The sequence below is a fragment of the Aquila chrysaetos genome, chromosome 1 (assembly GCF_900496995.4).
Source record: "Aquila chrysaetos chrysaetos chromosome 1, bAquChr1.4, whole genome shotgun sequence".
Lineage (NCBI taxonomy): Eukaryota > Metazoa > Chordata > Aves > Accipitriformes > Accipitridae > Aquila > Aquila chrysaetos.
In genome coordinates this window covers 33,649,299-33,673,463 of record NC_044004.1, presented here as the reverse complement: position 1 = coordinate 33,673,463, position 24,165 = coordinate 33,649,299, and the positions used below count along the sequence as shown (strand labels likewise).

Sequence of the window (24,165 nt, the reverse complement as noted above, 5' to 3'; positions counted from 1 at the left end):
GCGGAAATACTTTTAAATCGCTTGGTTAGGAAGAGCGCTGCCTCATTTGCGAATGATGTTTCAGCATAAGGTGTAACGAACAACAAGCGTCGCGGGCTGCCGTGTCACAGCCAGCCAGAGGCCGCGGTGGCCGGCCCTGCTCTCGGCAGATGTTCTGCCAAGGGAAGGCGGCGAAGGGCTGTGCTGACTCACTCTTTCCCGAAAAGGCTTTACGCTATGGCCATCGTAATGAAACGCTTGTGAAATGTCATAGTAAACCCAGGCTGCGTTGCAGTATGTGCACCCAAATGGTTGCTGAATTACCGTTCCAGAATTAGAAATGCTGAGCACGGCCCGTAGTATTTCTGCAATCTGCCAGAGTCTCTCAGAGCGTCGGTGGCGCGGTAGGTAGGAAAGAGCTGGTTGGTGAAAATGTGTTTGGACTTGGAAAAAAGGCTGGTATAATGTCCCACACAGGAGACTACGCATGAAGCTAAGTAATCACAACCTGGATGGCACGTGGCTGCCATTGATTAAAAACAGGCTGCGAGAGAGAAAAAAAATAGAGAAAATAAGACAAAAATAGTAGGTGTGCTGCCAGGTTCCAGAGTATGAAACAGAGTTGTTAGCGTGTTTATTGAAGAGATGGAAGAAGAAGTTGACCGTATGGCTGCAGTGTTTTTATGCCATACAAAATCACGCGCCTCTCATTATTGTAAGATTAGGCTGAGGAATTTCAGTTAGCCACAGTGAACCGGGTGAAAGAGCAATACAGAATGATGAATCGAGAGGAATATTACATATCCCACAGCAGTAAATGATCTTCACCTATTCAAGAAAAAGACACGTATATCATCGTGAATGGCTCAGTGAAACCATCTCCGCAATGCATAGTCATTACAGAAGAGAAATAAACAGAATATGATGCCAGCGAAAGATGGGAATATAATAACTTAAGAAAAGATTCTGCATGATGGGGAATTATGTATTATACATTAAAAAGGCAGAGATATAGTGAATGGTACGGAAAAACTAGACTTTATATGCCAACATACTGTATTTCACAAAAGAAGAGGAAAGGGACCAAAACCAACGTGACATAGACAATAAAGCCATTTCATTTTTCCTGTAGTTAATTATGTAAATCATCACTGAGGCCAACATCTTAATAGAACATTTAAAGGATTTTACTTTAGTATGTTTAATGAGAACATCCATGGTTATTCAAAACAGATTTTAGAAGTATAAGGAACAAACTTGCCACCGCTTGAAGGCATACCCCGTGCTTTACTGGCAAAAGTTAAAACAAATGAAGGCAATTTAATTCATTTGATGGAAATACCTGACAGTGAGCTCTCTCAGGTACAAAGGATAACGCATCTAATGTGTTGTGCGTTTCCACGGACACGTGGCTGTACCATGAGAAGTTAGCAGCTGGAAACTGTATTCATAAGGGTGAATTAGTTTTTGCATCCCACTTAGGGGCTATGAAAAGCTTTCTCCTATAAACCGTTTTAAAATGTTGCATGTGATAGGGGCTTATTAACAACACATGCCATGGTACACAGTAGAGAACACTTTTTAACATAGTAATTAATTCCTTGAAATAATAGTTATCATACAAAATTATGTATATAGAGAGGTGGCAGTTTGCCAGAGATGCGGGAATAAAAAGATGATGTGTTACAAAGACCTTATGTCATACAATTTCTGGTCAGAGGCTTTTTATTACTCCTTCATGGAATTGGGCTTCTGTAGTCCAGCCTTCTGACTTTTCCATGGCCAGTGCCAACCTCCTCAGATTCCACAATAATCAGAATTTTGTTATTTAGTATGCTAATAATTACATTAGTAATTATTTTTATACTATACTCTGTATTAGAGCTCCAAAGTCATGGTCATTCTGGTTCAAAACTAGCCTGTCTAGTGAAACAAACAGGCAAACCTCACTTTAATTTGGCTGGGACAAAAAAGCCTGCCTTGACCGATATTCCCGATTACCTTGGAGCATCCTTTGGTCAGAGAGCTATGAAGAATCCCTCTCTCTTGCCCTCGCGCTTGTGGTTTCTCCCCATGGATGTGGGCTCTCTTGCTCCCCTCCCTGCCCACAGACAGTTCTGCTCTATTCCCTCCATGAGTCTTACCGCTCTCCAGATGGGTCTTGAGACCCTTTCTTCTGTTCCTTTCCTCTTCCTCCTCTCTCTGTGGTATGACCTGCAGAAATTTTAGGTAGCAGGAGAACAACTCAAGAGCGAGTGTATTCAAGGGAGTACTGCATTATGGCAAAAGTAAATCCTGGGATAATCTAAACCCTTAGGTATTCATGGACAGATTTCCCAAATGACTGTACTCGGGCAGCCTCTCTCGACAGAGAGAGAGGTTACTCGGGGCACGGTTTATTGATGCTTGTGTGAAACGTTCACAGGAAAAAGAGGAAACAAAGGTAGTTTACTGGCTTTTCTTCTCGTCACGAGCTGGGCTGAAGGTAGCTGGGGTTTGAAGAGGAGGCTTGAGTCTTTGGCAAATCAAAACAAAATGTTGTCATGAGTGGAACCGCTCAGCTTTTCCCCTCAGACAAGGTATATGCAAGGTATTGCTGGTGGATTTTTTTTAAAAGTGTCTCTTCTGGAATACATTTCTGATATTACCATGTCTGACTATTCTTTGTATCAGGTAGCGTGAAGGGATGTTACAAGAAGGGCTGCCACCCGCAGCGCTGGGGCCAGGCATCCGTCTGCCCTGCTGCTGGAGCCTAGCGCAGGGACCCGGCGTCCCTGTCCCAGGCTGGTGGACGTGGCTGCTGCTTTTCCTGCTCAACCAGTGGCAACTTCAACAGCATCTATGTGTAGGACTCACACAAGTACCGACAGCCAAGTTCCCTTCTCCCCTTCGGCTGTCGGGGCTGAGGTTCACTAGAGAAAGCACACCCCCCCCCCCCCCCCAACTCTGTGCTCACAAGCACACGTGCAGTTGCAGATCCCTGACTACAGGCACGGCCTCCCTGGCTGTCTGACACCCCCGCCCAGACCCCAGGCCCTCTTAACCTGCCCCACGGTCCCTGACTCGCCAGCTTGGTGCTCACTGCATTTTGACAAGGTCCTCATCCAGCTCGTCTTGCTGAGACAAGCATCCTCCCGCTCCACATACCCTTGCTGATCAGTCTGGCTGACCAGGGCTGTTCCCTGCTGTTGTCTCTGTGAGCGTTGTTTGGTCGGGTTTGTGCCTCTGTACGTTTGGCTTCCCCTCTTCTCCTCGTCATCCCACTTGCCAAGGTCCTCGGTCAGATGACGTTAACAAAGCAGGTGCTTTCTCCTTCCACATGCGCTGACAGGTAGATGCTAGCTGGGTTCAGATCCAGAAGCGGAGAATGCAAACAGTGCCTCTTTCCAAAGGAAGTCATCTTGGTACCCTAGTGTGCAGTCCGCATTAAAAACTACTCCTGTGCAAGTCAGGGGGTTCTGCTTTGTTGAACCAACTTTATCTAAAGAATTACACTGTGGTTCTAATTGCTGACATTAAAGTTCTTTGATACTTAAATTATAGTCAGATCATGCTGCAAGTCTGCAATACTCACTGTATATGGATAGCTGTTAAGAGCATTCTGGGCATTTAAGAAGGAAGAAACTGTAGTAGGAATTCAGATCTTGGTAAGTTGCCCATCTAGAGCAAACAGTAGTAGAAGGTTTGTACACATCTAATGAAGTTACACAGATGGCTTGAATGTATTTTATTAAGACATGATAAACATTTCCTGATAATCAATGTCATAAAGTAATGGCGGCAAAATAAAAGGAAATCTCAAGTGAGAGAGGATGTTTAATATATGGCAGAGAAAAAGTATCTCTTATCGATAGTTTAGCATAGAGCCTTTTCAGACCTCAGTTTTGTACCAGTTTGAAGGGTCATAGAATTTCAAAACAATAGGAATAAAAAAGTAAAATGAGCCACAAAAGGTAAGAAACAAAAGTGATTATGTAAATTAACAGTGTTCTTAAAGTATACGTGATTTGAATACCACACTACTGTAGTAAGAGCGTTTGTCAAGGAGTTACTTCAGTGTTCATTTAGGCTCCTGCAGATATAATATCCATGGTTGGCCATAGATGTTCACAGTTATTGTCCCTTCATAGGTTATGATGAGTACCTGCAAATACTATATGTGTATCTAGCTCATTAAATTTCAGCTGTAAAATTACACTGAACTCTTAAGACTACCATTACAACAATTGACTGTGGAAAAATAAGACTTCATGGTATTAGATCATTTTAAGATGTCACAGCTTTACTGGGCTAGAACAGTTTGAAAGTGATAAGGCATGATTCATTTTATAATCTCATAATATTCTGATTATTTTAAACACAGTATTTCTTTCATTATTTGTTCAATTAAAAAAATCCCAAACTAAGTACATGCAGAATACAGTGAATGATAAACACACAAGCAAAATAAGCTTAATTCAGAAACTGTTTTTCAGAGAATCTGACTGGAATTCATGGCTTATATACTCGGAACATCTCCTCCTCTATGTAAGCAATCTGATATGGTGGAATACTTCTTCTTGCACCACATGTCCCACATATTCTGTGCAGCAGCAAGAGGAGAGGGACAATAGGACAGGAGTATAAATATTTGCCTTCCCACAAGTGCAATACACAGACCAGGAGCTAGAAGGAGGAATACACATAGGCACAGACATAGAGGCACAGGGCACTAGTTAGGTGAACCTGTGGCTCTACAGGGATGCTCTCTGACCTTCACAACAGCGACTGTGCTGCTTGCTTCTCTCCAGAATGTTTGGGTGTTGGACCACACTTACCACATGTACAAAAAAAAAAACTCTCTGCAATGTCTCTGGCATAGATATCACTTAGAAATGTATGTTGCATCCCAGCTGGAGTCAAGTACCATCTGTGTATAGTTCGTGACTCCCAGCTACATGAAAACAAGCAGCTTAGTAGCCTCTCTAGTCTCAGTCTAGCTGTCAGATGTATTTTAATTGGAGGGCTGGCCCAGATGTATTCATCTTCTTGTTCTCCCTTCATCCTAGCTAGGTACTTAATTATTTGCAACTGTTTGGATACCCAAACCTAATTGTTGTCATATGATTTTTTTTTTTTTTAACTTTTCCACAATGTGGAAATTTGCCTGGCTCTCCACGAGAGAGGGTCATTTAGCTCCTTTTCAAGTAATGAAGTCCTTCCTGGAATTTCTTGATTGCTACCCCTGAATTGATACAATACTGTATTTGTCAGAGTCTGCCTTCAGGGAAGTTGTTTAAAGTCGTATTTGGGCTTATTATCCACCCACTCTTCTGTCACTTTCAGTGGCAATTTTTTCATTTCATTGTTTTTCCCCAGACTTATTCATCTTGGAGTTTCATTCCCCTGCTGCTTCCTCTTTTGCCACTTAAGGTGGGAAAAATGGGAGAAATTGAAACCAGTTCTACTGTACATATCTCTAGGCAAAAATCATGACCCCTAGAGTGGAAAGCCCCTAAAGAGCTGTATGTAAGAAACCTTATCTCATCTAGTGACATCCCATGCTGTGTGCACTGATCCAGTGGTTTTTGCCCTTTGGAGTAGAAGTTATGTGGCTTAATGGTTGACTCCAAAAGCAGGCATCTAATACCAGTCTGACAGCCTCTTTTTTTTTTTAGATCAGGCAATTTAAACCCACTCTTACACAGCTAATGCCCTGAAATGCCTTGACAGGGCTGAGTAACTCAGTACCTTGGTCACACATCCAGGTTTGATCATTGTCCAGGGATGAGACACCTTCCCATGTTCATGCTTTCTATTGCTGGGGATCCTGAGAATATGTCTCTGCACAACATGCAGTGACAGCCACAATTGCTTTCTTTCCACTTCCCATGGAAGTGTTTTAATTGCCAGTGTGTAGGCCGGTTTTGGCAATTTGTCCGCTGTCTTTATAAAATGATATAGAAAAGGATGTAAGATTCATGGGACCAAAGAAAGTAAATGCTTTGGCAGCCTCTGAGGGCATCTGCCCAAACGTGGGACTTCTGGATTCCAGTCCCTGCTCCTTGTACTGGGTTTTGTCAAGCAGTTTCCAAGTGCAAGGACATATTCTTTTTACGAGCTACGTTATCTCTGGCAAGAAGCATAATTTGATAGCAACTACCACAGCAGCTCAAGTCTCTCTGAATCCAGACTGCCATTATCATGCTCTTCATCTCTGCTTCAGGCAATGTGTTTCCACCCCCTCTCATATGCTGTACCCAGTGCTTCTGTAATGGGGAGCCGTTTCACTGAGTCACATCTATACATACATGTGTGGGGTTTTTTGGCTGTGTTAATTCTTAACTGAGCCATCTCACCCCTCTGTCACGCACGTGCTACTGGCCACGAAAGAAAGCCCATGAGAATGCACAGCTCTCAGGAGCAACATCTTACAACGCCCCTATACTCAGTACTGCCTGGTTAGCTAGTTTACCGATTTAAAACAGTTTGTGGTATTTCTGGATCTCGTGCAATACTCTGCATGCATTTTTTTGAAGAGCCTAGGTGACTAACTTCAGACTCAGTATTTTACTGCAGAGATTTGAATACCTGAAAGTTTATCTTTACAGCACTACGCTCTTTTGAATCTAGGTTGTAGATTCTGAATCAGGGTTAGAGCGAGTTAAAGTTCATTGTTTCAGACCAGAACTTACAACCTCAGGCAAATCACCTAAACCCACTTAACAGTAACACCACTTATTAAAAAACGTGGTGTATAGGTATGGCTGCTTAAAAAGGAGAAGGATTATAAATTTATTGTCAGAAGAAAACTGTAAATGAAAAGTTACTTCCAATAGATAACTATGAAACAGGAACTGGAAAAGTTCCTGTAAAATCATATTAATTTAATTTCCTTTATTTTTAAATTAAGGTGGACATATAAATAGGTAACTCAGCTTTGTGTACTTTTTATATATATATAAAATGAGGTATTTATATTAAGATTTTCAAGTGGGTACTAATATTTTTATGGAACACTTCTAGCTAATAATAATGTTCCTCTGTGGGAGGAATTTATCAGTCAAACTAGCAGTAATAACTAACATTATTCATTCAAGATTAAAGCACACCCCCGTGTATTTAATTGTGTGTGTAAGAAAAAGAACATAATATATCCAAGGGCACCATCTGCTGACAGGTTCAGGGTGCCAAATGCTTTCATGGATTTTCAGATATAGGGAAAAATACTGTACATTCAGACCTCACATATATTAGAAAATATTCATTTTAGTTTTGGCTTAATTTTAAGGGGAGTTCAGACTTGGCATTGCTACAAATTACTTTTGTCTGAGATTCGTTTTTTCAATACTGAACTTTTGGTCTGATTCTTTTCCTTCTGCAAGTATTAGTCTGGAGTTCTTTTGCTAGAAACTGTCTTGAAAATGTCCTCAGTGGGACAAGACAGCAAACCACATCATTATGTAAAGAATATTATGCAAAGTTGAATCAAAGCAAAGTGAAAAACTCCTCTCTAATTTTTTTTCTCGTTTCGTTTCAAAGCATCCTTATCCTGATATTTAGATGGAAAAGAGGAGATCAAATAACCATAGAAAACCAGGCAGTATGACCAACAATATGCTGCAAGTCACTGTTAAATAGTATTTCTTCAGGCTGATAACTTTCTTCTATGGCATACAATACATGCACTTGCAGTGCAAGTAATTTGTATTGACTTACTGTCAAAACATAGACTCATAGAATCATTTAGGTTGGAAAAGACCTTCAAGATCATTGAGTCCAACCATCAACCATGCCCACTAAACCATGTTCTGGAGTGCCTTGTCTACGCGCTTTTTGAATACCTCCAGGGATGGTGACTCAACCGCTTCCCTGGGCAGCCTATTCCAATGTCTGACAACCCTCTCAATAAAGAAATTTTTCCTAATATCCAACCTAAACCTCCCCTGGTGCAACTTGTGGCCATTTCCTCTTGTCCTGTCTCCAGCCATCTGACAGAAGAGACCAGCACCCACCTCACTACAACCCCCCTTCAGGTAGTTGTAGAGAGCGATAAGGTCTCCCCTCAGCCTCCTTTTCTCCAGACTAAACAACCCCAGTTCCCTCAGCTGCTCCTCATAAGACTTGTGCTCCAGGCCCCTCACCAACTTGGTTGCCCTTCTCTGGACACGCTCCAGCACCTCAATGTCCTTCCTGGAGTGAGGGGCCCAAAACTGAACACAGTACTCGAGGTGCGGCCTCACCAGTGCCGAGTACAGGGGAACAATCACCTCCCTGCTCCTGCTGAACACACTATTTCTGATACAGGCCAGGATGCCATTGGCCTTCTTGCCCACCTGGGCACACTGCTGGCTCATATTCAGCCGGCTGTCAACCAGCACCCCCAGGTCTTTCTCTGCCGGGCAGCTTTCCAGCCGCTCTTCCCCAAGCCTGTAGCGCTGCATGGGGTTGTTGTGACCGAAGGGCAGGACCTGGCACTTGGCCTTGTTGAACTTCATACGATTGGCCTTGGCCCATTGATCCAGCCTGTCCAGATCTCTTTGTAGAGCCTCCCTACCCTCAAGCAGATCGACCCTGCCTCCCAACTTGGTGTCGTCTGCCAACTTGCTGAGGGTGCACTCGATCCCCTCATCCAAATCATCGATAAAGATATTAAACTGAACAGGGCCCAACACTGAGCCCTGAGGAACACCACTTGTGACTGGCCACTAACTGGATTTCACCCCATTCACCACAACCCTCTGGGCTCGTCCATCCAGCCAGTTTTTCACCCAGTGAAGAGTACACTTGTCCAAGCCATGAGACCCCAGCTTCTCAAGGAGTATGCCATGAGAGGCAGTGTCAAAGGCCTTGCTGAAGTCAAGGAAGATAACATCCACAGCCTTTCCCTCATCTGCTAGGCGGGTCACCTGGTCATAGGAGGAGATCAGGTTGATCAAGCAGGACCTGCCTTTCGTAAACCCATGCTGACTGGGCCTAATCCCCTTCTTATCCTGGACTTGCCATGTGAGTGCTCTCAAGACAAACCGTTCCATAATATTCCCCAGTACCGAGGTCAGGCTGACAGGCCCGTAGTTCCCCGGATCCTCCGTCCGACCCTTCTTGTAAATGGGAGTCACACTGGCAAGACTCCAGCCCTCTGGGACCTCCCCTGTTGACCAGGAACACTGACAGATGATAGAGAGTGGCTTGGCAAGGACCTCTGCCAGTTCCCTAAGCACTCTTGGATGGATCCCATCTGGTCCCATAGATTTGTGAGTGTCCAGACGGCGTAGTAGGTCACTAACTATTTCCTCCTGGATTAAGGGGGGTATATTCTGCTCTTCGTCCTTGCCTTCCAGCTCAGGGGCGGAGTACCCTGAGGATAACTGGACTCACTATTAAAGACTGAGGCAAAGAAGGCATTAAGTACCTCAGCCTTTTCCATGCAAGGAGGGAAACTGCCAGTGTGATTTTAAACATCAGAAGATGAGCAGGGAGCAGCCTGCAGTACAGGATATTCTGCTGGCAACTATGAATTCATCAGAGCTCAGACAAAAGTTAGTATCACAAAGCTATCCAAAGGTGCAGGTTTAATAGTTACCATTTTATCACAATTTACAGCTGGTCTGGGCATCAGTGGGCAATTCCTAAGCATCCACTGAGTATCTTCTTATATTATTACACTTAACTTACAGAAGAGAACAACAGCTGGTTTTACAAAAAGCCTTCATTTACGCAACTATCACATAATTTAGTTGCAGTATACAAATTTTCTCTGCTGCCAGGAATTTGACGGATTTTGAATAAGGTGTTATTGAGCACAGTGACTGCTGCCTATCCGAGGGGTGCCTCTCTAGCAGATGGCATGTCCCATTACCCTGCCTTGTTTTCACCTGTTTGTCCTTGCACTTCCAGCTCTTTTATACAGAATTCTGTGGCAGAAAAGCAAAGCTATCTGAAGAAATGACCGAAAGAACCAAAAAAAGAGTATTTTTTGTGATGGTGAGATGCTCCAATTCAAAACGCTTGTACATTAATGTTACAGAAAAAAAGATTTTTTTATGACAAAAGAATTTGAATGATATACACTGCAAACAGAATTAGTTTCAGGTGCATTTATTTTGAAATAAACAATAATATTATATGCATATATTCATATTTATATTAAATAACTTATTATTAAATATGAGAAAAAATACTCTTAAAAACTAATCTGACACCTTCACATTCTATTTTGTATTAAGTGACTATAGTTAGGAAATATATAGAAAAATGATAAAATTGTCTCAAGCCAGCCATAAAAGCAAAGTGCACTATTGCCTAGGGCAGTGGAGGAGCAAAACTATGATGGTGTCGCTGCTTCCTCCAAGGGGAGGATCACTGTGAGTGAGCAGTAGTGAATGAAGAGGAAGGAGGGGAACCTCTTCAATAACTCCCTATCCTTTCTTCCTGTTTTTTGTCCTTCATCACTGAAGCGGCAAATTGGGTTTTGCATATGCTGACAAGAAGCAGTGAGACAGTTCTGCGTACCAAGACGATACATTGAATACAATTAATTCCCTAAATGATCACACAGGGATTGCAGCTTATCCATGTTCTGTTGTGTCTTCATCCCAATTTATTTGATTTTTCTTGTTGTCAGTAGTTTAAGGATGCTGAGGTGGAAATTTGGTAAGTATTTATCATGAAATATTAACTACAGTAGCATCCTTCAAAAGCTTTCTGAACTGGCTTTTTCTCAGATAAAAGCCACAGCTAGCACATTTTTTTCCTAAGATTCTCAGAGCAGAATTTCTTAAAAAACACATTCCTTTTCATTTTGTTTTGATTTTTTAGCAGAGATAAATCTTATAAATTAAACATTTCTAAACTTAGGTGTACTTACACACATGCTATACATCTTTTCCATTCACATGTGATGTAAGATGGTATTTGAGCAACATGTGCACTAAATACAATTTTGAAAAGTTTGCTTACAGGTATTTGGAGTAATAAAAGATGTAAAACCATTATTTTGGTTCTATTTTAATTGTCAGACTCCACCAAATATTTGCATTTCTGGTAACAATTTATTGACATTAGTTTTAGTGTGTGTGTATTCAGCTAGAAATATTTCAAGGCACATTGTTCCTAAATAAATAGACTTATTTGATGTCCAGTGAACCTTTTCAGGAACAATATAAGAAATAGGTGTTTGTGTTTGTTTGGGTTTAATTCCCACCACCTAATGATCATCTTGAAAGGGACTAAGGAAAAATGCTGCTGCTGAATAGCAAAGAAAAAATGTAGAGAATATGAAAACCAAATGTAACAGTGTACTTATCACTGTTTCTGTAACTTCTAAACCTACAGGGCATGAAAGGTCATGGTGGCTGCTCATTGCCTGTAGCCTCCATAACCTTTGTAACGCCCAATTTATGTCTAATATTTGATGTGTAATATTCAAATAATATTACTTGGTGAGTGTTGCTCTGTACTGCTGCATGCATTCATTTTTTGTTTTGTTTTTTTTTGTTTGACACAAACACAAGTTATTTATCTATTTTTTAGATACTGCATTCCAGAGTAGCAAATTAGACAATGGTAATTTCTATTCAGTGCCATGTCTTACTTCATATAAAAGTGCACTATTCACAAGAAACACATGAAGTTTTACTCTACCAGAAATATACCAGTGAATTTATACATATGGCAATAAAATTTATAATAAACATTACAAAGTGTGTATTACTTAATGTGAATTTGAACATTTTGACTTTTCTATAATATACTGCTTGTAAGACATCTTAAAATCTGTCCTATTTTTTTAAAGGATAAATTAATAAACATAGTAGTAAGACTTGGAGAATCTGAACATTATAGTCCATACAGTACCATTCCTAGGTAAATACCTATCATTCACATTATAACCGTAACAGCTTTATTCTTTTTAAAATAACAGCTTTGTTAGCTTCTAAGAGTTTAATTTGTACATTCAACCCGTATATAATTGTTATGCTACTTAATGTATTGTCATTATCAATTTAGCACAAACTTTTTAATAGTGCTTTTCTGAAAGCAAATTCACAGTCTAAGCTGATGTGGGCAGTTTCTCTTCATTGCCAAAACGTTTGCCTACCAAGGTGTAAAACTTATTTTTGTTTTCTTTCCAATGACAAATGTATCTCAAAATAATAAAAAATAATATTCAAAATGTGTTCTTAAAAAAAGACTTCTGCCAATCAGGTTGTAGTTCATCGTTTAAATAAAATACATACTGAAAAGCAGCTATAAGAGTTAATGATCACTACATTAAGTGGAAAAGAAGTCCTGTGTTTTCTACTGCAGCTGGAAGATTCATGATTCACCTGGGTTAGTTTGTTCTTCATTAAGAATTCATAGGAATAAATAGTTCTAACCAGTGCAGATATTCCTTCTTTCTTCCTTTATCTCAGCATATCTCGTCTCCGAAATTGCTTCCATAGATCTCTGAGATGTTCACTGGTTACAGTCATCACACAAGAGTAATATTCCTTCCAACCATTCCTTGGAGTCTCCTGTGAAAAGTGAAAAACATACAATTGGAAAAAGATATTGTTCACTAAATTCCTTAATATTACACTAAATTTGACTCAGACTCATACAAACTAGATACATATTTTAGTATTAAAATCATGAAAGATCAGCTACTTCTATGGCTCAGAAGTACTTCTGTAAAATGAGGGTTATAAATCCATACACAGGTTAAGTATTCAGAATTCATCCTCACCTCACAGCACACAGTTAGCGTTCAACAAATAGCCTATGTATATTAAAACCTGTAAGAAAGATTTTGTCTTTATTCAGGTATGTACTACTCTCTCTCTAGTTTTGTTTCTTGCTTCTTCATGTTGACGCTGTACTAAAAATTCACCTCTAACACCAAATAAAAAGCGTAGAAAATTATTGATATTCATGAAACTGAGGCATTAGCAAAAGCCAAATACAAAACAGGGAGATGATAGGAAAGCTTCTTTATACTAGGCTACCTTAATCCTAAACTGCATTGTACTTAATTGACATTAGTAAGTGCCCACCAAATGGAGAGGAATATTGGCCAAACGCTGGCCTGGGAGATTCACTAGACTCTATGTTGTCTGTAGTTACCACTGGATCTCATTATTTCTTCTGCTGTTCCTAATTTCACAAGCCTATTTTTATAGTAAGTACAGAAAGATGGAGAGGGGCTAAGTATTAGAACAACTGGGGAAAGAGGCTAAGTAAGGAACAGGAATTGTAACTGTAGATAAGTCAGAAGCATTTAAAAGTAATTTTAAATTGTAATCCATCTTAGAAATTAAGTCCAGTATCCAGAGGTAAATGGTTACAGTGTCAAGGTGAGAGATTGTCTGATAGCTTGTTTTGGTTGAACTGAGTGAAGAAGTTAAAAATATTGTGACATTGCAGTATAATAAAACCAACCATTAGAGAGTAAAGCCTACTTTCCATTTATTCTTATTATTAAAATTAAAAAGCATAGAACATTATGCAGAAGTTGTAAATATTCAGGAAACAATCTAATCCACAGCAGTATATAATCCAGACTTTAAATGAAATATTAGAAACAACACTTACACGAATGCATAATTTAGTTGAGATTTATAGCCAATCTTATGAAAAAACTGTACTACTTGCAAAATGCATTGCATTATTTAACAAAAGCACATTCCATTGATTAACCAGTGGAAATTAAAAGCTTTCAAAATATTAACTACATGGAAATCTTAATCTCACTTGACTGAATGAAGTATTTACACAAGACAGCAATTTATTGTTGAAACTTGACTAGAAATGAGGTTCTGAATCCATGCTTCAGTCTTTCATGTCTTTCTTAAAATGAAACATCCTTCCTCAATCAGTCCCAAGACACTGGTTTCAGCTATTAACTATTACTTCCTAAAAACCTTCAATCAGAAATTTAGAAACCCCACAAAATTCAGAACAACTAGAAAACAGTTCTTTTAATGAAAAATCTTAAGATTTTAAAGACATTACGGGGACATATAACTTAATTTCTAGATTTACAATTGTGACATACAGTATTTACTTTCAATACTTTAGAAGTGAACAAAATTGGAATTATAGCTTAAATATCTATTACAGTTACTGAACACACAAGTAGTTTAGCCAACAGTACTTTCAGATGGACTCGAATCCCTCCTGAAGTTGGCCTCTAGCATCCTTCTTCGGAAATGAACTCTGAAAGGGTTTTGCTAGAAATTTCCTAGATAACCCTTCCATAAGGCATTCAAAGCAGAGCTCTCCTCTCAGCTCTGTTCAGCAGCTCCCTACTAACATGTTTTTTCTGTTCTCCCTACAGTACATGCAAAGGAGTACCTGCTGATGCCGAGTCAGGCTGTGTGCCCTGCAGGGAGAGCAATGCAGAAACTCAAGCTCTCCAAGAACATTGCCAGCTGTTTGGACCACACAGAGCTTGTACAGTTGATCCCCAAGGAGAGATTTTAATTATTTATTATAAGGGTATAACATTCTTTACACTGTTAAGTAAATTGCATTAGTGCAATTCAGAGATATGTAATGTACAGCACAATGTGCTGTTTATCCCTTTTCAGGGTGCAGATTCAAAGTATGGTATAATCTATGGTACGTATGCCAAGTATCTTAATCTCTTTCATGAGAGTTCTACGTTTACCACAGAAAGTATATCAAACCACAGACAATGATCTGTACATTTATATTTGGAACAAAGCAGAATTAAGAGTTATTGTATTGCACCTAACTTTGGGATGTAACTGCAGCAGATTTTTGTACTTCACATACATCTATCTGGTTTTTTGTACATCAGACTGAAATTGAATTACCCAATTGAAATTGTTCAATTTCAAATCTCCAATGATTCTGTCTTTATTATCTTTTCAATTTATAAGATAATAGAAAATAATTTTTAGAATTATGTAAATTCACTTTCACTCCACACTGTACAGCAAAGACAGAATTAGTTCCGTTCTCCTCCGCAGTAACTAACTCCAAATCACTTCACATGTGTTTCAGCTAAAGTTTCCATTTCCATTAACTGACACTTGCAACAAACTTTAATAAATATTTACAACAAATTTGAAGAAATACTGCAAGTTAATTAACACTTTGCACAAAAAGGAACTCAGAATAGCTAACAACTAGATATGTTACTGTAATTCATCACAAAAGACAAGGAGCAGTTGCTCAAGTGAAGAGCAGTAGCTGACGAATGTGTCTGCAGGCAAGAGGGAATTTTACATATTTGAGGTTTACACTGCATTCTTGAGTGCACAGGGAACAGATATCTGAAACAGACCTACACAGGCAAGCTTAGGTACCAGAAGCATTCTTGTTAGAGCATCCAGGAGCTCTAGTGGGGAAAAAGAGCAGGGTAAATAACCAGCAACCTCTACACTATGTTAGTGAGGCTGCACTGGGCCAGGTCAGTGCACTGAGAACTAACCTGGTTTCTGTGTCTGTCTCCCAGTGCATAGTGTAGACATACTATTATTTAACTTTAAATTTTTTTTCTTGAGAATGACTTTATACAGAGTGAACAAAACCTCCCTTTATAAATCTCCACTGTATATTTTTCTCCCAGTTTACTCCATCTCAAAAGACGAAGGAAGTAATTTATTGCCTGAATTCAGATCTCTGTCAAGGTGTCAATGTATGTAAATTTGATGCTTTTACCACAGTCTCTCTTTTTGTCACCAAGCTAATTTTATTAGGCTTGCTGATTAGTTATTGGATTCTTTTGTGTCCCTGCATTTTGTTCTACTTGGTCACATACCCTTCACTGAAATTACTAGGAAAGCATCATGACTGTATAGCATTTTGATATTTTCCTGTAAGAGCTGTTCCATATCTTGAAAAGTTTACAGTTTAAACAATACTTGATATGCAACTACAGTGTAGGTTGTGGCAGAATTAGTAGAGACAAAAAGACAAAGTACTCCTAAGAATGATTTTTAAAAAGACATGGGAAAAGAAGAAAGGAAGTTTTGAAAGTCAAAAGTTTCAAAGAGATGAAGTTACATAAAATTAATCTAAAGCCATGAATTTCCTCTTATGTGACTGATGAGCTGGATTACTAAAATGTTGGTTTAACTATTTTGTTAGTCATTTACACTTCCCGGTACACAGTCCCACTTCCTAGAAACCAGATGCTTTGTTTCTTAAGATCAAATTTCCTTCTCTGTTCCTCACATATTAGTAAAAAGCTTCGGTATTTGGGTTATACTCATGAAGAGGAAGTATAACTTTAAAAATGTTAATAGTTAATCAAAATAATAAAGAAATAATCCTATGAACATGTATGCAGATCAAACAGAAGTTGTCTTCTTTCTAGGAGGACAAATCAGCTACATAAGCCTAGACGTGCCCCAAGCCATCTTCACTGATGAATTTCAAAGAACCAGCCTCTTCAAAAGATGTGACACTTCATTGAAAAAAAGAAAATGGCATGAAGAGTCCCAAAGAACACAGTTTGGAGTACATGACATGCTGTGGCATTGGAAGAGGTCAACAGTTTAGATATATTCCCTCTCTCTTACCTATCTTGCACAGGGGTCTACAAAAGGAAAACATCAGTGGGACTGGTGAGCCAGTGGGCTACCAGTCTGAGTAAGTGGACCCCACCTCTCATCCTTACAGACTTAGCTTTTCCACTGTGCTGGAAGCCAGCCATCACCCCAGATAAACAGGATCCAAGAAACTTCTGCTTAGTGTACCTACACTCCTCGGTTTCCTGCCATGCTGTTTCAGAGTTAGGGAAGAAAGATTTAAACCAGAGGCCCAGCATGCTCAGTGGCATACACGTGCTCAGAGAGGCATATGATAGGAAAGGGGATGATTCAGAAGGTCAGATGCCAATATGCTGATGTACGGAGGCATCTGAAGATAGTTATTAGACAAGAAGTCTCAGCTTAATATTGTGCCTCAGAATTAAAAACAGCGGGGGAACGACAGTCAAACTCTCCTGGCTCAGGAGCACGTGAGATGTGCTGGCTACTCCACGGGGTCCACTCACAGCAGACCACTGGCTATGAGGCCTTGTTCGTCATGGCGTACATCTTTCTGCTTCTCCCCACTGCAAAGTAATACATCTGCAACCTACATTAGCTGTTAGCAGTCTTCGTAGCAACTACTGCAAAGTCTATAAATATAAACAGGAAAAAAGTGCTGGCACCAAAATCTTAAAATGAAAAGGAGAAAACTCTTGCTTTATGTAAGAAGAGAAATGTCTGCTAACACATTTCTGCTGTCTACCATGCGACAGTTTCACAATATGGCTCCAGAATATCCACACCACAGTTTTTACACTGAACTCCACAGTACAATCTAATTGTAAGAATGAATATTCATGTGGTGGAAATGCAGAAGCAGGCATGGTGGTCACGTGTGGGCACAGTGCTTATTTTTGAAAATTGCTGGTATAGCATTAATAGTGCCAAGACCACATTATTGTTTTCAAAAGCATAACTATAAATCAAAGTAGGATCAAGTTACTAACAGTCTCTCAGAAAGAAAAATTGCCTTTGCAATCTTCATTGGTAAATACTTATTAGCTACAGGTATCTGAGAAATTAGTGAAAAGTGGTCACAGGACAGACAGAAAACAGCAACAGAAACTATGAAAGAATACTTTTCTCTATTCCAAACATAGCACAAAATTGCAGCTGGCTTACAAAACAGTGACAGCGTGAGTCAGTCATTGCCAACTTCAGAATAAAGTTCTATTGCTTCAGTCAAAAACACAGCGTGATGCTTTGAGCTACTACATTGCTTACAGTCAGATAACCTACTCCGGAATTTTGAAACAGGAAACATAGCAGTGACAGTTTAACATTCAGCCATTCCTGCAAGCATGCCAGCACACTCAGACTGGGCGGCTAACACATACCGTCATTTATCTGCTATAGAGTTCCTTCCTCACGCAGGATTTGAAAGTAGTATACCTCTGTATAGGTTTGTAGCCCTGTGGAGCAGAAGATGGAGAAGTGCACAGATGCAGACAACATGTGAAGGCAGCCAGAGGTAAGCATAAGACAACGGTATCATGAAAATACAAAAAAATGGCTTTAAGTGACAAATAGCTGAAGATACAGTATAGTATGTGCTAGGTAAAATGTTTATCATTTAGTCATTAAGTTCCAAATCTTTCAGTTTAAAAATGGAATTTATAAAGAAAGGGAATCTTCTTATATATTTTTAAATAAAAAAAAGAAAAGAAATAACTATTTTAAACCAAACAGCAAGAAAAAATAAAGCTTTTCATGTCTGCACATTTTAATAAGTTTATGGCAATACTCTGACCGACCACTTGATGGCAGCTTAATAAACTAGTTTGTTTCAAACTACTAAAACCAGAAAAGTCTTCAGATTATAATACTATATTCCAGAAAGAGAGAAATTTCATTTGATAAACTCTTTAAGACATTTACTTTTCCCAAAACATATCTAAAATATATGTTAAAATGAATATTTATTATGTTCCTATAAAGGGTAGTACCTGACCTTCCTCAAGTTTATGGCTAAGCTTTTAAATAAGACAAAGCTGGTAGGTACTCACTGACCTTTCAGAACTCCAGTTTCATTGGACTTGTGTCACTCTTTGCTCTTCAATATGTTTGCTTTAGTCAGACTACATAACTACAAAATGCCCTTTTCTAAAATACATGGTCCTAGTACCAAGCTCTGTGATGCCCTCAAGATTGTTCTGGGCAAACATTTCAGTGAAACAACTTTTTAAAAAGTTGAATTACTAAGTATAAGATGTTAATTGTAAAATCATACTTCAAATCATAGGCCTATTTTAAACTGTTATTTTTAGGTGTTTTTAGAGTGATAATCAGAGACTACATTGATTTGGGCAGACATTAATTGTAGGATACTTAACATTAAAATCAGGCATTTACACTTTATAAACAGGTTCAAATTGCTCATGGCAAAAATTTCCATGTTGCTACAAAATACTGCATAAGCAAAAGCTATAATGTTCTTTTATCTGTATAATGGAACTGACCAAATCTTAATATGGATTCAAAACACAGTTATTAACAAAGAAAAGGTTAGTGATTTGTTAGTTTTGATTTAGCACAAGACAATATTTGAGCCCTCCACATTGTAGGAGCAAGAGGGTAAACTTTTACTTGTTCTGACCACACTAAATACTGTGGAACTTTTAATGAACAAACAATAGGAAGCAATTAGTAACACTTTCTGCCAATTTGTTCTGGGCAAAAGGTTCTTATGTGTTTTCTTCTTTTCATTCTAAACCAAGATTGGGAGGTGTGTGTGGGGGTGTTTATTAAACTGAAAAGGCAAATTTTTTGCAGAGTTTTTACTGCTACCCACTCTTGGAAAAATCCGGTTTGTGTGACACTTACGAAAACTTACTGAAAATTGTAATTCCTAAATTTGGTACTGTAATTGTCTTGGAATACTATTGATTAGTGAAGAGAATGCATTTTTCTGAATAGTCTAACAAGTCTGTATGTAGGCATGTCTGAATATAACTGAATTTTAGGACCAAATAATGATCATCTCCTATGCAATCCAGGAGATATCTCATACCTAATTAAAATTAGACATATCATTTATAAAAGACGGTGCTATTCTTCAGAACATCCTTGGCTATTCTTTATAGTTCTTTTACAGTCTACTGGAATATTTTATAGTGGCCTAGGCAAAAGAAAGATACATGCATAAGACTGAATAGTAGTGGATGATATAGATTCTTAAGGATTATATGTGATTTTTGTCATGCATTTTGTGAAATAAAAACATGTAGTACATTTACAAGAATTACTTCATACGCAGACTGTTTTCTGGTTAAATTAACATACACTGCACACTTACAATTAGTAAACAATTAAAACATATAGCTGAACATCTTGAAACGGTTACAAAACAATCATCATTCCCACACCATAATAAAAGGCATTGAGGACCAACAAGGAAATAAGTTTGTTACAAATGCAATGGTTGTTATCCACATTTTACATTCGATCATAATACTACAAAAATAACAAGTAAACTATTAGACTCAACACCACTTCACAGAAAGTTCTAAAATTATACTTAGGAAGCTAACTAAAAATTACTAAAATTGTATTACAGAAATAACATACTGAAATGTGAATTTAGGAACCATAATACAGTTCAAGAGTTATGTCTAAGGGATTAGGTTGTCAGGAAAAACACCATTTTACATTTAGTTAAAAATGTTAACCCCTGTCATATGAAGAAAAAAATGTGACTTTTATTAATAATACTCTAAATAAAATTTTTTCTGCTACTATAAAATTCCCCTGTACTACACAGAACCTGAAGAGGGCAGCAAGGCCTATACATTCACCTAAAAGGGAAAGCATGATTTACAAGCTTGTTCTCTATGAAAATTTTCTGCCAGTAATTTTCTGTCCTCTAGCTTCTTGTAATTTAATATATCAGATACAAGGTTAAATTATCAAAAGCAACTTTGAACTAGAATATAGCATTGTTCAGCACCACTTCACTAATTCTTTATTTGAAAATTAAAACTATCTTCTGCTGCAACTCTTTCCAACAGTCATTATCAACACTTGGTATTTTAAATTATGTTTTAGAAGAGCCAACAGTTGACCTTTAACTAAACTGCCCAAGTTTGAGAGAGACAAACTCTCTTTTCCCTGCAAAAAACCCAGACATAATTGCTACCCTTGTTAAAATTCTTAATGCCAATCTATCAATCACATAATACAGAAGAATGACAGTATGCAGAAGATTTCTCATCTCCAAGTTGTTTTGTGTACTATAAAGGTACATTATGTCCTCTATGTATTGCCTTCTAATAAAAAAATAAAGAATTTAAGAAGCAATTTATCTTACAGACTACTTCAGGATTTCTATAAAACATAAATCTTTAAACATGCGCACTGTTGGTTTGCAACCTACCGGTGCTACAGGTGCTAGTGGTAAGTAGTAAAGTCAACTAAGATAACTATAAAAATTAGAATCCTTACCCTAAACCCTCGATTGAGTCTGTCTTTCATAATGCCAATAAATTCTTTATAACTCAACTGGTCATCTCTGTCAACATCAAAAATCTTGAACACTGTGTTCACCAAATGTGGTGAAAGCTTCACGCCTGTGGCTACATACACAGCACGTTTGAATTCATCTGTATAAAGAGAACATCAGAAGAAAAAAACCAAACCATTAATCCTACTTTGTGGACAACATATTATGAAATACAAGTAAACTTTTAACTTGAGTTTTCACATTTAAACACTCGAAAAATAAGAAAACGTGAAAATTAGGATGGAATTTCACAGTTCTAAACCAAGTAGTTCTCAAATGATACAAAATGATACTGCTTAATTGGTATCAATTATTTTACACAAAAGGTAACAGTCGATACACTATCCTATATGCAATAACAAAATTAGAAGATCATATTATAATTAAACCTATGTTACATATATACTGATGGCATCTACTTAATTGACACAAACCAGAACCTAAGAAGCAGAGCGCAGAGAAAACAGTACACCCCTTTGGTAAGGCCACATGAGGTAGGACTCTGCTGGTGTTACTACGTCAGACCCCATGAAGATGCTACTTGAGGAGAGCATGCAAGTCTGACCACTTCACATATTGTTCACCTTGCACTCCCCAAGCACCTCAGCTGTTGTATTAAGGATTTTAGTCAGTACATACCTGCCTAGTTCTTTCAGCACCCACTTACTGATTTGTTCAAAAATCTGTCTAATCCCTCTTCGGACCTTCTGACACTGTTTCCTTCTACAACCTTCGTATAAGGCCAGATTCCAGACGCCCACTGTGTAAAGAAATGCTTTTGTTTGCTTTAAACTGATCTCTTATTGATGTCATGAAGTGCCTCTTAACTCTTGTATTGTAGGATTTGATGACCAACTATTCTGCATTCAGCTTATACACCACTTATATGACTTTGTAAAGCTTTACCATATTTCTTACGATATGACTGAGCCTTCTCCTCTCAAAGCTGGAGTCCTAGCCTTTTTAGCCTTTTACCCGAGACATTAAAACTACAAACTAGGAATTACAAAACATTTTTGTATTTTTGTCAACAGTTCTGTATCTTTATCAACAGATTTTTACAAAAATACAAATACTTACCTTGACCTATGGAACGACTTGCAAAATTATACATTTGCATTGCAATTGCAAAGTCTTCTAGGTTGTTCAAGAATTGGAAAAATGATCTAAACTCATCAAAAGTGATACCCTAAAAAATGGAAGAACAATATGCACCATAAGAATTATCAGTAGTGATGACAACTGAATAAATAAACCTTGCAGTTACATATGTCTACTTCATTTAAGAATAGATACTACACCCATTGAAAAAAATAGAGATTTGTACTGAAAGTCAATAAAGTAAAGAATTGGAGTCTCCTGAAAATGCAAGATGTCTTTCCTCTTTGCCACTGCAACGGATAGCAATTCTCACCCAAAAAGCAGTCAAAAATATTGTTCCATTGCTTAAGGCAATCTTTAAGAATTCCAGGATTATTATGACACAACAATTGAGAATAAAAGTCTAGGTTTCTATGAGTATCGAAGTATGTTTACTACAGAAAACCTGCAAACTGCTATTATATGTGAGAGTGTGTGCTCACATAAATACATTGAATGAATTCATAAATACTTGTTATGATCTAACTTAAGCTCTGTACTTTTAAGGTGAAGTTTTTACATATCCAGATTTAGACACCGAAGTCTCTTCAGCTGATACTCCAAGCATCAAGTATTGCAGGGTTTGTCCAGGTTTTTAAAAAGTCTTTTGTATTTTGCCAGACTTCAGAATATCTTCTGTGAAAGTTTCTCTGAAATTGTTGTTGTTAAAAGAGCTTATTTCTTCTTCTTTCCTTATATTTACTCTGCTTTTCTCTCAGCTACAAATCCAAAGATCCAATAAACTACCTCTAAATCAATTTTGAAAGAGACCTTAAACAGAGACTTTGAATTAAGCCAGGACCATCGTCTATCTCTCATTCTCCATAGTCTGTCAGCCATTCTGAACATGGGATGGCATTTTTCATCAAACCTTGATCTCCCTGGCCTCCTTTAACTATCATTCCTGGCTATTCTTCTGTCTGCTTTTATCCTTTTATCCTATTTAACTACTTCTCTCTGAAAATAAACCTGAAGACAATAGAAAGACCTGTGAGCCTTTCTATTCAAACTAAATTCTTGACCTATGTCTCTCCTCAAAGATATACATAGTCATTATGGTATGGTGGAACACAGAAAACATACTGAAGTAGGTTTGTGGCAAAGGAGAAAATCACAGAGATTGGGCATAAACCCATATGAGACAGCAAGTACTGTGGTAACTGTGGAGAGCAACATAATATTGTTAAAATAAAAGACTTCAATAGGCCTCTACCCACTTGAGGTTTAAACCACTGCTTAAGTGATCCTACCAAAGTTCTACTAAGATTTATAAACAGTTTGACTGGAGAGCTTGACCCATCTCCATCATGAATTCCTTTTCTCAACAAGCATATTTGTTCTCTGTTTCATCCTTTGCAATTGGGAGGAAACTCTCACAGACACAAGCAGAACCACCTCCTTATTCTCCTTTAAATTTTAATCTTAAAAGCTTTATTTACTAATACTAACCAATTCTGTCTTCTTGTTTCATTGCATTTGACATCTAATAGATTATGTCCAAGTTCCTTTTCTTGCACTCTGGTTAGACTGAAAACTCCCTGGGACTGGAATAATTTTGTTACATATTTGTGAAATACCTAGATTAGTGAAACTTCAGTCCCCAGCTAGGACCCTTGGGTACTATGGCAAAACAGCAATAATAGAATATGGCCTTCAAAGTCTTGAGCTGACATTTTTACGTTCACAACAATTTTTAAAAAACCCTTAATTTGTACCAGTTTATCTGTAAAGATTCTGAATGTGGGACACTGTAAGAGCTCAGGCTACTGTAAAAATCCTGGCTCTTTCCACGTAACTAGACAGGAGATGATCAGTCTAGATGGAAAGTAGCCCTTGTGTAGGAAAGGCTGAGAGGCACTGGTTTACAAACCAGTCTTTTTGCAGCTTTTGTGTTTCTAGTAGTGATGAAAATTGCTGCCATGAGTTGGAGATTCATGCTGGAGATGAAGCAGGGAGATAAAGGAGTCACACCTGCAGTCCATGGCTGAACTGTACATACTCCACAACATTTTAGCAATGAGA

General features: G+C 38.2%; 1 protein-coding gene across 1 annotated transcript in view; it reads right to left on the bottom strand.

The window, feature by feature from the left end:
• Positions 1–9,515: 9,515 nt before the first annotated feature.
• The window catches only part of MICU3 (mitochondrial calcium uptake family member 3), a 58,347-nt gene continuing 43,697 nt past the window's right edge, over positions 9,516–24,165 (bottom strand). Inside the window, 3 exon segments of the mRNA XM_030010668.2 lie at positions 9,516–12,476; positions 20,946–21,103; positions 22,084–22,192. Coding sequence (XP_029866528.2) covers positions 12,366–12,476; positions 20,946–21,103; positions 22,084–22,192 — 378 coding nt within the window. The 3' untranslated portion in view covers positions 9,516–12,365.